General features: G+C 59.7%; 1 protein-coding gene and 1 non-coding gene across 5 annotated transcripts in view; one reads left to right on the forward strand and one right to left on the reverse strand.

Annotated features, from left to right (window-relative positions):
* Positions 1-13,961, reverse strand: part of ANKMY1 (ankyrin repeat and MYND domain containing 1) — an 87,189-nt gene that overhangs the window by 2,180 nt on the left and 71,048 nt on the right. For all 4 annotated transcript variants that reach the window (XM_037848840.1, XM_037848843.1, XM_037848841.1 and 1 more), the window contains one exon: positions 10,012-10,172. In XM_037848840.1, coding sequence (XP_037704768.1) covers positions 10,012-10,172 — 161 coding nt within the window. The remainder of the gene's footprint in view (positions 1-10,011; positions 10,173-13,961) is intronic.
* Positions 11,208-11,314, forward strand: LOC119545058. The gene has a single exon (XR_005219035.1). It is a non-coding gene; the product is annotated as a U6 spliceosomal RNA (small nuclear RNA).

A 13,961-nucleotide genomic window follows, 5' to 3' on the forward strand; every position in this document is an offset into this window, starting at 1 on the left:
GGTGGTTTGCCATGTGAGAGCTAAAATGAGATGGTAGAGTGTCACCTTGTTTGACCTCAGCTGGGAACATGCATGATGCAAATTTTTCACCACTCCGTGCATATCCACAAATGACTGTGAAAGCACTACAAGCAATGATTTTGGGGTTCCAAATAAGACAGTAGGCAAATTCACAAATATGGCATCTTCAAATGAAGACTGACTGTATCTGAGATCAGAGAAGGACAAAATCCCATGTGCTAAAAATAAACAGGGACTTGAGAGCCTAAGAGGCCACAGCAGAAGGGGGTGGGGTGTCAGGAGCAGAAATACCCACTAAGGGTAGGGGCTTGGGTGGCATAGATGGGCAAAAGCAGGCGGGAAGGCCTCCAGGTAAGGTCGGAAGCTGGAATGAAACGTTCTGTGTGACCTGAGGACCCTCAAAGGAGTAAAAAAGTTCTGTTTCCTGCCACACAGAGAGGCCAAGAAAACTTGTCCTGCCCAGGGCTTTGACTAGAAAACAAAATCTCCCGTGAAGAATTAAAGTCTCTAGACTGAGCCCTACACAGGTTTGGTGTGTCCAACAGGAACACAATTTACCCAAAAGCTGGTCCTTGCCTGGTGATGATGACATGAACAAATACGAAGCTATCTGGACAGTTCATCTGCAGCGAAGCTCCCTGAGGTTCCCTCAGGAACTAAGAGTGCACCCCGACTCCCATAAAGGCAGGAGAGCCCCGCAGGCCCCTCCTGGGCAGCTCGGCAGCCTAAACGCAGCCCCAGCTCACCCGGAGGGCCTTCAGGACAAGGCATGCCCGTGGGGACGAGAGCAGATCTCGGCCCTGAGCGGGTGGGAGAGACCATGCCATAAGTGATATCAGACCGTTGAATAGCAGCTGGGAAAGATAAAGCAGGCTCCCTACTTCACATCACCTGCAACAAATTTATTTTAGATGAAATGTGGAAAGCGACACATAAAATACAGAAAACGTAGGGGGCATCTGTGACCCCAGGGAGGAGCAGGCAGGAGAAACACAAGCCGGAGAGGAGCAGATGGATAACTAGCGACCGCTCAAGAGACCAAGTCAAGGCACAGTGCAGGCCTCGGGCGACAGACAGAACCCCCGTCAGCAAGAAGGGGCAGCTCAACAGAAGACAAGGGCAAAGCCTGGACACCAACAGGGGTTCACAGAAGTGGGACCCCCAATGGCCACTCAACAAATGCACGGAAAATTTCTCCATGTTGTCCGTCATGAAGGAAATGCAAAAGGAAACTTTGGAAAAGATTGCACAGGGTGAACCTGTTACTCTTAAAATCTTAAAATGGAAAACAATTCTGCATATTGTGTATGGAGCTACAAATGAAAAGCAAAATCACCAATGGGGTAAGGGTGCTGGGCTTGTAGCTGCCTCGGGGCATTTGAACGGGATGGCGCGGGGAGGACATCTGCCCGGGACCAGTGGTGATAATTCAGGGGTTCCTTCTACTATTCATTGATCTTTAAAAAAAATTTGCAGATCCAGGTTTTGCAGGGCCTTGACGCTTACGTAGTGGTACCTGCAGATGAAGACCATTTGTCTCTGAGATCACAGATACTGCAGCTTCACAATCTGCCCCCGACTCGGTGGTGAAAGGCGCTCAATTTCCTCCCAAGGAAAGGGGGCCTGGGAGGGCGCCAGGACAGAAGCTCCGGAAAGCAAGGTGGCCCCGGGCTCTGGCCCATTGTGGCCACGAGGGAGGCCCACGCCCCCAGAGAGCACAGGAGCCTGAGACCTGCAAATTCCAGGCCCTTTGTCCCCATCACCGGAGTTCCAGCCCGGAACGCGGCCTCCCTGCTCCCCTCCCGGCTGCTGTGCCCACCCCTGCCCGGTGCCCCCGGGCCCCAGCCACCGCCTCCCTTCCCCGCTTCCTCGGCCCGCGGCCTGACCTGGAGCCCGTTCCCCAGGGAGCCCAGGTAAGGGGCCTAAGGGTGAGCGGCGGCACCCCTGCACCCCGAGAGCAGCCACCTGCCCCACGCTGCCCTGCCCCTCCCCCAGCCCCTGGCTGCCCACGTGTGGTGGCCTCGCGCCCAGTGCCCCACACCGCGGCTCTGCCTGGACCCGGCTTCCAGCACGGTGCGCTCACCCCAAGGCACTGTGCCCCCCAGTCCTGCTCGCCAGCCACCTCCCCGCCTTCTGGGGCCCCCCTCTTCTCCCAGGACCTCGTGGCCCTGCTTCTCCTCGACCTGGCCTGCGCCCCGGCCGGCCCCCTGCCCTCCCACACCAACGGCCCAGCCACGCCGGGGGGACTGGGCCAAGTGAGGACCCCAAGGGTGCACGAAGGGGAGGGGCCAGAAGACGGGAGCCAGGCTCCGGGGACAGGCCCGGGGGGAGAGCGGAGAAGGTGGACAGGTGGCCCCGGGCCCACCTGGTAGAGCCAACCCTCCACCCGCCCTGCAGTCATGCGCACACACACACACTCACAGACTCACACACAACCACTCAGAGACACTCACAGACACACACACACAGACACAGACACACTCAGACTCACACACAACCACTCAGAGACACTCACAGACACACACACACAGAGACAGACACACTCACAGAGACACAGACACACTCACAGACTCACACACAACCACTCAGAGACACTCACAGACACACACACAGAGACACTCACACTCACAGAGACACAGACAGAGACACACACAGACTCACACACAACCACTCAGAGACACTCACACACAGACACAGACACACTCAGACTCACACACAACCACTCAGAGACACACTCACAGAGACACAGACACACTCAGTCACACACACACACACACACACTCTCCTGCCAAGCAGACCATGGGACCCCCCACCCGACGAGCCCACCGGGTCCTCCCCTGTCCCCTCCCTCCTACTCTCGGCTGGCACCTGACTCATCGCCCCGAGAACGCCCGAGCCCCTCCCCACCGCACCCAGCTGAGCTCCACCCTGACGGGGGGATCTCGTGGCGCCCACTCCCTCCGACAGGCGGCCCCTCTCCGCTCTCCCGCAGCCTCAGCCCTGCACTCTCCACGGGGCAAGCCCACCCACCCGCCTAGCCCCGAGGTGTGTGCACTTCTCACGGCTGTGCACTTGGCCCCCCTCTTCCCGGTCCCCTGAGCCCCTGTGCCGCAGCCCCCAGGCCCCGTCCTCCTCCCCTGTCCTCCCCCTCCCCCACCGATCCCCTCTTGTCCATTCCAACCCCCGCCCTCACCCCACGGCCCCCAGTCCCTGGCCCCCGCCCTCGCCCTCCACTCCCCTGGGGCCCGTCAAGGCCCATGACCTCCATGAAGCCGACCCCCCTGTCCCCGGACCCCTGGCGGCGGCACCTGTGGCCCCCTCCCAGCACTGTCCTTGTGGGGTTTCCGGAACCCCTGCCCCCCGGTCAGCTCCCCGCCAGCTGCTCCTCTCCAGCCTCCTGCCCTGGCAGCCGCGGCCTCGACCCCACATCCACCCTCCCGGCCCCTTGCCGGCAGCTGCCCCCCATGCGCCAGCAGACGGTCCCCGTCAGCGTGTCCTGTCCCCGGCGCTGCCCCAGCCCAGCAGGCGCCCTCTGCCCCCCACCCGGCTCCTGCCCCATCGCCCTCGAGGGCAGCTCGCCCGGGACCCTCCACCTCCACCCTTCACGGACTGGGCCGGGGACGCCCGTCGGCACCACCCCCCGGGACTCGGACCCTAACCCTTCCCCCACCCCCACCCCACCTCCCACTGGTGTCCACTGTGTCCTCCCCAGCTGGGCGACCCTCGGACCCTCTCCCTCTTCACCAGGTCCAGGGTCTGCTCGGCACCCACCCACCCGTCCTCAGCTGCTGACCTCCCACCCCGACCTCCCGCCCTGACCTCCTGCAGGCCCCCCCGCACACCAGGCCTGTGCCCCCCACCAGGGGAACTGCAGCCGGGCCCCCCTCGCCGACCTCGAGGACGTGCACACAGGTCCCCGTTCAGGGGTGCAGCGCCCGGGGGAACGTGGGGCCCGTGTGAGGTGCCTGGAGGCCCCCCCAGGCACTGGCCAGGTGGGCCGGGCAAAAATGGGGTGCTGCTGGGTGGGAGGGGGTGCAGGAGAGAGGGACACAAACCCTGAGGGGAGGTTGGGGCCTGGGCACTCCCTTCCTGGGGTACCCAGGGGCCTGCAGGGACCCCCGTCACCAGCAGGGGCTCCGGTCGTGGGGCCGCACCTGAGCCACACCTGGGTTTGCAGGGGACACGGCCCTACCGGGGCCCCACCTGCAGGACCAGCAGTGGGCGGCCTGGGCGCCGGGGGGAGTCTGAGGAGCCCCTGGGAGGGGCTGTGTGAGAGGTGGCGTCTGCAGGGGGTTCCAGAGGGCTCTTGGGGGCCGTTGGGCCAGGCCTCACTGCCCTGACTCCCGTGGGTGTCACAGCCTCACCCGACGGGGCAGCCCCCGGCCCCCTCCAGCATGCGCCTCTTCCTTGGCTCCTTTCCAGCGAGTGGCCACCCTTCTCTCCAGTGACCGAGCCACCCTGCGCCCGCAGCCGGTCCACCCGCGAGACCACACTTCTGTCACCGCAGTGGGCAGGGGCCATCGGAAAGGGCACAGCGAGGCCAGGCAGAGCCGAGACCCCGGGACTCGCCTAGCACCAGCGCCCCCGACGCCCCCCCGTCCACTCACTAAGCCCAGTCCCGGGTCTAACTGCCCCAAGTAAATTATCAAATCAGACACTGGGTGTGTGCTCGGGTGACTTTCTGTCTTTCTGAGGCTGTTCTAAAGCCATTTGTCTGTGGCTTGGTGCTGCTGCTCCGGAGGCCCCACGGGCCCAGCTGCTCTGCCTCCGAGGGGACAGGGGCGTCCTGTGTCGTCCTCTCTTCAGGATGGCCCCGAGCGGCACCGCCCAGACCCTCTGCTGCTCCGGGCCCCGGGGTCTCCACGCAGGCCCCAGAGCCCCCGGTCCCCTCGGCCTGCGGTGCCCACTGGCAAGACCCAGCCGGGACCTCATGTCCCCTCGCGTCCCCTCGCCGGCAGCAGCCACTGGACGGGGCAGGGAGGTGCCGAGGCCGGTCCCCTGGGGTCCTGCGGGCACAGGAGCCTGAGAAGCCCTCTGTCCTTCCGGCTGAAAGGTGCCGCAGCCCCCTCCCACCGACAGCAGCTGGGGCCGGGGGGTTCCTGTCGTGGCCTGGGGTCCTGAGCCCCAGGTCCCGCCTGCATCCACACCCACTGTGGGCCCGGGAGCCTGGGGCCCGGGAGCCGGGGCCACGACAGCTGGTCTGAGCACCTCCCGGAGCCTCTGTCTCCCCCGGGAGAACAGGACGTGGCTCACCTCCCGAGGGGACGAGGGGCCGGGACAGGACACAGCTGGGGGGACGGGCGCAGGGGCCCCTCTAAGTCCTGGGGCGAGCGGCCACCGCTGGACAGTGCTCTCGACTGGCTGCTGGAGACCCCCCTGGAGTGGACTGGAGGGGCCGAGGGTGCCCTCGTTCCCCACTCAGTGCTGAGCTGGGCCCTGAGTGGAGACACCAGTGCACCAATTGTCTGCTGCCTGAAGCCCCCGGTGGGGAGTCCAGGCCCTGCCTACACCCAGACCCAGGGCGGGGACCCCTCCTGCACCCAGCACCCAGCCAGGGTCCCACCTCCACCTAGACCCAGGCCGGGTACCGCCTGCTCCCAGCACCCAGTGTGGGGTCCCTCCTGCACCCAGCACCCAGGCTGGGGTCCCGCCTGCTCCCAGCACCCAGTGTGGGGTCCCTCCTGCACTCAGCACCCAGGCTGGGGTCCCGCCTGCTCCCAGCACCCAGTGTGGGGTCCCTCCTGCACTTAGCACCCAGGCTGGGGTCCCGCCTGCTCCCAGCACCCAGTGTGGGGTCCCTCCTGCACTCAGCACCCAGGCTGGGGTCCCGCCTGCTCCCAGCACCCAGTATGGGGTCCCTCCTGAACCCAGTACCTGGGCCAGGGTCCCTCCTGCACCCAGCACCCAGTGTGGGGGCCCTCCTGCACCCAGCACCCAGGCTGGGGTCCCGCCTGCTCCCAGCACCCAGTGTGGGGTCCCTCCTGCACTTAGCACCCAGGCTGGGGTCCCGCCTGCTCCCAGCACCCAGTGTGGGGTCCCTCCTGCACTCAGCACCCAGGCTGGGGTCCCGCCTGCTCCCAGCACCCAGTATGGGGTCCCTCCTGAACCCAGTACCTGGGCCAGGGTCCCTCCTGCACCCAGCACCCAGTGTGGGGTCCCTCCTGCACCCAGCACCCAGGCTGGGGTCCCGCCTGCTCCCAGCACCCAGTGTGGGGTCCCTCCTGCACCCAGCGCCCAGGCTGGGGTCCCGCCTGCTCCCAGCACCCAGTGTGGGGTCCCTCCTGAACCCAGTACCTGGGCCAGGGTCCCTCCTGCACCCAGCACCCAGTGAGGGGGACCACAGGGGGCAGCTGGTGGCCTGAGGAGGCTCGTTACACCTGCCCCCCACCCCCCAGCATCGGGGCAGAAATGGTTCACGCCCGGGGTCCCTGCTCCCCGGCTCTGCCCTACAGCCCCGCGGCGGCCTCTACACCCGGAGCCCCCACCCGCCCACGCCCACCCCTAATGGACGACCAGCGCTCTCAGCCGCTCGTTCTAGAACTCCGTGCTCACAAAGCGCGGGGGCCAGGCGGACCCTAGAGCGAGGCTGCGATCTGGGAGTCGAGATCCGCTGGGAGCAGCTGGGCTTTCGGGGGCTCGTCCTCCAGGCCTGAAAGGACACAAGCAGCAGGCGGAGGGTGTCAGCAGCACCCCAAGCCCGGCCACTCCGGGACGCTCTCCGGGAGGGGCCTGCCGCACGCCGAAGCCCCCGGACAGGGGTGGCCCTAGCTCTCTCGGTCATCGAGCACGGTTGTGAGGGGGAGCACTGGCCACAGGGGCACCTGAAAGCCCCCGGAGACTGGCTGCTTGCGTCCGGGGGTCCCTGACGGGCGGCAGGGGCTGTGGCCACCACTGTGCTCCGGGTGGCATCTGCCCGCAGCATCCTCTACGGAAGGACCAGGGGGAAGAGGCCAGGCCGCCCGTGTCTGTCTGTCCAGGGTCTCCGCATCCTCTGCACACTCGTCCCCAAACACCGACAGATTCTGGTGAATTCTGAGGCCAGGGACACCCTCATCTCCTGACGGGCTGCCGTGTGGGGCGAGAACCAGCGGCGAGAGGTCCCTGCGTCTGGGGCTGGGCCGCGGGGTCGGCACTGCCCAAGGCTCAGGGACCGTGGGCCGGGCGGGCGGGGGATTCCCCAGACACCTGAACCCACAAAAAGTCAGGTGGAAAAACGGGATCGGAGAGTCCCGAGAGAGAGACAGAGCTAAAGCTTTAAGTGTTTAAGAAGTTGAACGATGGAATGACCCCAGGACAGCTGAAGGAGCCCGAAAGGACAGGACGGATGGACCCAGCAGCATCAAATAAAAACTCGCACATAACGAAGTTCAACCCAGAGAAGGTTCTTCCGGCACGAGGTCAACGGCTTCAGTGTGGAGAGAGCTCTTAGAAGCCCGGAGGAGCCAATGTCTCCAACGACAGGGGTAGAGTGCACCCATAGGCGGAAAAACGTGTGTCTCCAACACGTGGAAAAGATGTTCACACTCGGTATTTTCCTTAAAAGACGCAACAAGACTAAATTTCGTGGTAACGCTCACAGTCTTTTGACTAAAGTTTAAATTGATATAACCTCCTCAAGAGAGCAATCAAAGAACACAGAAGTCCACGTGGGACTACACCTGAGTCCTGAAAACGTAACTTCTTGGAATTTCACCCGAGAACAGAACAGGCCAAAGGTGCGTGTGCAGCGTCGGGCACAAGAGTGAACGGTGAGGCAACCTCCATGGGCAAGCACAGCATGGCCCGCCCGCGTGCAGGGGTCTGTGGAAACGACGGCGTGTACACCACGCACGAGGAAGGCAGGTTAGGGGAGCAAATTCCTCACCGCAGCTCAATGTAAAATACAGGGATGGGGCGCGAGGGGGCGCGAGAGCGAGCGTGGTGGGGAGGGGCACGCGCGTGTATGCGTGTGCGCACGGATTAAAACCTGCACGTGCAGGCTCCCCAAGATTAGGGTGACCTGGCCGTCTTCATTATTCCCTGCTTTGCTGTCTTTCTTACACATACATTTCGTCAGGATGAGACTTAGAGCTATTTTCACGTGGGGGAAGATGGGGCAGAAAAGCCTTTAACAGCCTAGAAAGCCGCCCACGGCCTAAGTTAGAGGAGCAGAGGATGACCCCACTTCTAGCTACACAGGTTCATGCAGCTGGGGCCCGAGGGACACATCAAAATGCTGGCAGTGCTCGTTTCGGGGTGTCAGGATAATTTGCTTATCTATATTCTCCAAACTTTATACAATGGACAAGCGCAACTTTTAAAGTAAGAAGTGCCCCGTAGAAGCCCTTCCCTTTCTAGGGGTGTAGTGGGTGGGCCCACACCCACCCCGTGGCTGGCGCTGGCAGCTGCACCCCTCGGCCGCTCACGGGGAGCTGCCCTCTGAGGGTCCCCTGCCCAGGCAGCCGTCCTCGGCCCTGGACGCCCCCCAGCAGATCCCGCCGGAGGCCCCTGTCTGCCAGGAGACCGAGGGACGCAGGCGAGAGGGCTGCGGAGGGGCCGCTCTGACCAGCCAGGGGGCTCACCTCCTCCAGTCTCCTGCACTCCCCACCCCCCATCTCCCCCACTCAGCCGGGGCAGGCATCCCCGCCCACCTCACCCAGTCCTCCTCTGCCCCCCTCTACCCCCTGCAGCTCCAGGCCCAGCACGCTGGCTCCAGGCGGCTCTAGACAGGGCTCAAGGGTGGGGTGAGGGCCTGTGGGACCAAAGGCCCCTTCCAGCCGGCCCCGCTGCCCGTTAGTGGGGTCCCGGGAGCCGCAGAGAGGGTCCCATTGGTCACGCCCACATCATGCTGAGAGGGCGCTGGGCCAGAGCTGGCTGCCCCGGGGGGGGGTGGGCCCTGATATTAAAAGACCCTTTTATGGAGTCAGAAAAGGAGGTGGGAAGAGGTTCGGCAAGGAGCAGAGCTCAGAGGGGGCTCGAGGGATGCATCAAAGTGCTGGTAGTGCTCGTTTCGGGGTGTCAGGATAATTGGCTTCCCTTTCTAGGGGTGTAGCGGAGGGTTTCGGTGGCACCAGCCGAGGACAGGGGCCGGTCATGGCAGGGGCTGGCCCCGGATCCCGTCAGCACCGTGGTCGGGCTCAGGACGAGCAGGAGACCTCGGCCCCTCCTCGCGCCCTGCAGGACCCCGGGCCCACTGGCCCAGCCTCGGGGCGCCCCGCAGGGCAGCTTCACGCACAGCCCCGCAGCCCGCTGGCCCCCACATGCCCCAGCTCCTCCTCGGGGGCAGGGCAGGCCAGAGGAGGGGGTGGGTGGGGAGGGCAGAGTTTTTCTAAAAGAAGAGACACTGTGAGGTCCACAGGGAGGAGGACGCCTGAGGGGCGAGCCGGGAGGAGCCATCCAGAAGCAGACAAGTGCCTTGTGGTCTGGGGGTGCCAGAGTCTGGCACAACCCCCTGTGGGTCCAACAAAGAGCCCCTAGTGTCCAGAAGAGAGCCCCCCAGTGTCCAACCAAGAGCCACCCCAGCATCAAGCACAGAGCCCCCCAGTGTCCAGCAGAGCCCCCACCAGGTGTCCAGCAGAGAGCCCCCCAGAATTGAGCAGAGAGCCCTCCAGTGTCCAGCAGAGAGCCCTCTATTGTCCAGCAGAGCCCCCAAGTGTCCAGTTGAGAGTCCCCCATTACCCAGCAGAGCCCCCCAGTGTTCTGCAGAGACCCCCCAGTATCTAGCAGAGCTCCCCCCAGGGTCCAGCTGAGAGCCCCCTAGAATCAAGCAGAGAACCCCTCAGTGTCCAGCAGAGCCCCCCCCAGGGATCCAGCAGATAGCCCCCCGGCATCGAGCAGAGAGCCCCCCTAGCATCGTGTCCCAGCTCCGTGGGGACCAGGCCGTACGGCACCTCCAGGCTGCGGTCGGGACAGTCCACCCGGTTTTGCCAGGCTGGCTCCGTGCCCGCCCCAGGCCTGCTGAACAGCTGCAGCAGATGGGTCCGAGATGTGGGGCAGGGGCCCAGCACGTACCGAGGCCCACGATGGCGCCGCAGTCCTTCCTGTGGAACTCGCTCCAGGCCTTGCTCTTGCAGTTCTTGCTGCAGGTGAGGACCCCGTAGCAGCGGGTGCAGGGCGAGAGGTGCACCCCCACCGAGCGGCCGCACTGGGAGCAGAACTTGAAGAAGGGGATCCTGCAAGCAGAGCAGCCGGGTCAGGAGGCACCCGCGGAGCCACCCCGAGCCCCAGGCGTCCCCGCACACGAGCGGGCACTCAGAGAGGGCTGAAGGGCAGGCCCGGAAACCTTCTCGGTGCACCCCGTAACCAGCGTCCATACCCAGCCCCACGGGCACAGGGGGTCACGTAGCCACAGGTGCGGACGGGGGAGGCCTAACAAGGGAGAACGTCTGTGATACAACACTGAGCGGGCAAAGCGAGACGGGACGGTCGGCTCAGGACACCAATCGTCGGTGTAGGTATTTGTATGAGTGTGTATTCTTCTTTATCCTTTTCTTCATTTTCCAAGTTTTCCTTGGTGAGTAAGGTTTACAGCAAGAAGGTTTTAACACACACACCCGCACTCCGAGCAGGTTCATTCACTCGATCGGGGGCCCTGCTGCAGGAAAGGCAGCGCCCGTAGAGGCCGAGGGTGGGAGGGCTCCAGCCCCACTCAGGCCCTGCTCAGGCCCCGTGGGGTCAGAGAATCCGAAGGGAAACCCAGGAACGCAGTGGCTGCGGCTAGGGGAGGATGCTCTAGCTGACCCTTAACCTTCCCTGCACCCCAACTCTGCCTCCATCTTCCTCAGAAACCGAGGAGGGGCTGTTCAAACACTGCAGGTAAGAATGACCTCAAGAGTGACCCTGGGTTGGGTGTGACCAGGCAAACACTCACGGCTCCGGCTGGAGTGAAGGCTAATGGGACCCCCCCCACAGGTCCACAGTGACACCCCTTTCCAGAAGAGTTTGCCCCATTCTTAAGCAGGAGCGTCCCCCTGCACTTAAAGGGCTTCCATTCGTACAAGTGTGATTTAGCAGAATTTTCCAGAAAACTGCCATTTCACGAAATGCACCATGCTCTAGGATACCTTTTATTTGAATCCACAGACAAGTTTTATTTAAACTGGGCATTGCCCAATATAAACATGCACAGTAAAATCCGTGCTGATACTTTAAATTTAAAATTTTTCTTTCCCTAGAGTGGCATTAAATACAAGTAAAAAACAACATGGGTGCTTGCTTCAGCAGCACATATATTAAAATTGGAATGAAACAGAGAAGATTAGCATGGCCCCTGCGCAAGGATGACATGCAAATTCCTGAAGCATTCTATATTTTTAATTCTATTTACAATAGCAACTAAAAAAATCAAGTACCTAGGAATAAACTTAACCAAGGACATAAAAGACCTCTACACAGAAAATTACATATAGGTGGGAAAATATTCCATGCTCATGGATAGGAACACTAGATATTGAGAAGATGTCAATTCTACCCAAAATACAGAATCAATGCAATTCCAATCCAAATTCCAACAATCTACTTTGCAGACTTGGAAAAGTGAGGTATCAAATTTATTTGGAAGGGAAAGGGGCCTCAATTACCAAAAGCATCCTAAAAAAGAAGAACAAAGTGGGAGGACTTACACTTCTAGACTTTGAAGCTATTATAAAGCTAGAGTAGTCAAAACAGCATGGTGGGGGTGGTGGGGCAGGATGGTGGAGTGGTGAGGTGTGGGTTTTAGTTACTCCTCCAGGGCAGTAGGTAGAAAGCCAGGAACTGCGTGGACTGGACACCACAGAGCAATCTGACTTTGGGCATACTTCATACAACACTCATGAAAACGTGGAACTGCTGAGATCAGCGAAATCTGTAAGTTTTTGCGGCCAGGGGACCCGCACCCCTCCCTGCCAGGCTCAGTCCCGTGGGAGGAGGGGCTGTCAGCTCTGGGAAGGAGAAGGGAGAACTGCAGTGGCAGCCTTTATCGGAAACTCATTATACTGATCCAAACTGCAACCATAGACAGACTGAGACCAGACACCAGAGAATCTGAGAGCAGCCAGCCCAGCAGAGAGGAGACAGGCATAGAAAAAAACAGCACAAAAAACTCCAAAATAAAAGCGGAGGCTTTTTGGAGTTCTGGTGAACATAGAACGGGGAAGGGCAGGGCTCAGGCAGAGTCAGGCTCATTTGCAAATCCAGAAGATGAGTTTCTTTGAAAACCTGGTTTCTCTGCTCCCTGGAGCATTCCTTAATGGCCCTAATCTCCTTGTCTCTTAGCATTTCAATAGCCCATTAGATCTGCAAGGATGGCCCTTCCCTTTTTTTTTTTTTAATCCTTTTCTCTTTTTCTAAAACAATTACTCTAAGAAGCACAATACTGAAAGCCTCAAAGACTTGCAATTTCAGCAAGTCAAGACAAGAGCAGAACAAAGAGAGCTCTGAGACACAAGGCAGTGAGTCCAGTAGTTGAGAAAATTCACTAACCGCCACAACTTCCCAAGAAAAGGGGGGCGTCCCCTCACAGCCATCCTCCCAGTGGACAGGGAACACTCCCGCCTGTCACCAGCTCCACAGCCCAGAGCTGCCCCAGACAACCCAGTGTGACGGGAAGTGTTTCCAACAACACATGCACACACCACAAAATCAGGCCTGGACATTAGCCTTCCCCACACCCTCAGCTGGTTGTCCCAGAGTTGGGAAGGTGGAGCACTGTGAATTAACACACCCCATTCAGCCATCCTTTCAGCAGACTGGGAATGTCCCTACACAGCCCTGCAGCCCAGCACCGCCCTGGGGGACGGCACTCACCTGTGACATAGCACAGTCATCGCTCAACAGAGGACCTGGGGGTGCACGGCCTGGAAGAGGGACCCACTCGCAAGTCTCAGGGGCCACACACCAATACCAACGACTTGTGGGTCAGTGGCAGAGACAAACTGTGGCAGGACTGAACTGAAGGATTAGACTATTGCAACAGCTTTAAAACTCCAGGAACACCAGGGAGATTGGATTGTTAGAGCCGCCCCCCCTCCCTGACTGCCCAGACACATGCCCCATTTACAGGGCGGGCAACACCAACTACACACGCAAGCTTGTACACCAATTCAACCCCACAAGACTCACTCCCCCGCTCACCACAAAGACAGAGTTGGGGAGAACTGGCTTCAGGGGAATAGGTGACCCCTGGCACCACCTGCTGGTTAGTCAGAGAATGTGCACTCCAAGCTGTAGCTCTAACAAACCAGAGATAATTGTTCAAATAAGCCTGCATATCCTAAAAGAACTCTATCAAGACAAGCAAACCGAAGAGGCCAGAAACAACAGAAAATTTTAAACCATATGAAGAAACCAGATGATATGGATAACCCAAACCCAAACCCACAAATCAAAAGATCAGAGGAGACACAGTACTTGGAGCAATTAATCAAAGAACTAAAGATGAATAATGAGAGCATGGCAGAGGATATAAAGGGCATGAAGAAGACCCTAGAAGAGCATAAAGAAGAAATTGCAAGAGTAAATAAAAAAATAGATGATCTTATGGACATTAAAGAAACTGCTGACCAAATTAAAAAGACTCTGGATACTCATAGTACAACACTAGAGGAAGTTTAACAATGAATCAGTGACCTGGAAGACGACAGAATGGAAAATGAAAGAACAAAAGAAAGAATGGGGGGAAATATCGAAAAAATCTAAATGGATCTCAGGGATATGATAGATAATATAAAAAGTCCAAATACAAAACCCATTGGTGTTCCAAAAGGGGAAGAGAAGGGCAAAGGTCTAGGAAGAGTATTCAAAGAAATTGTTGGGCAAAACTTCCCAAATCTTCTAAACACCATAAATACACAAATCATAAATGCCTAGCGCACTCCAAATAGAATAAATCCAAATAAATCCACTCTGAGACATATTCTCATCACACTGTCAAATACAGAAGAGAAGGAGCAAGTTCTGAAAGCAGCAAGAGAAAAGCAATT

Source organism: Choloepus didactylus, chromosome 9 (genome assembly GCF_015220235.1).
Source record: "Choloepus didactylus isolate mChoDid1 chromosome 9, mChoDid1.pri, whole genome shotgun sequence".
Lineage (NCBI taxonomy): Eukaryota > Metazoa > Chordata > Mammalia > Pilosa > Megalonychidae > Choloepus > Choloepus didactylus.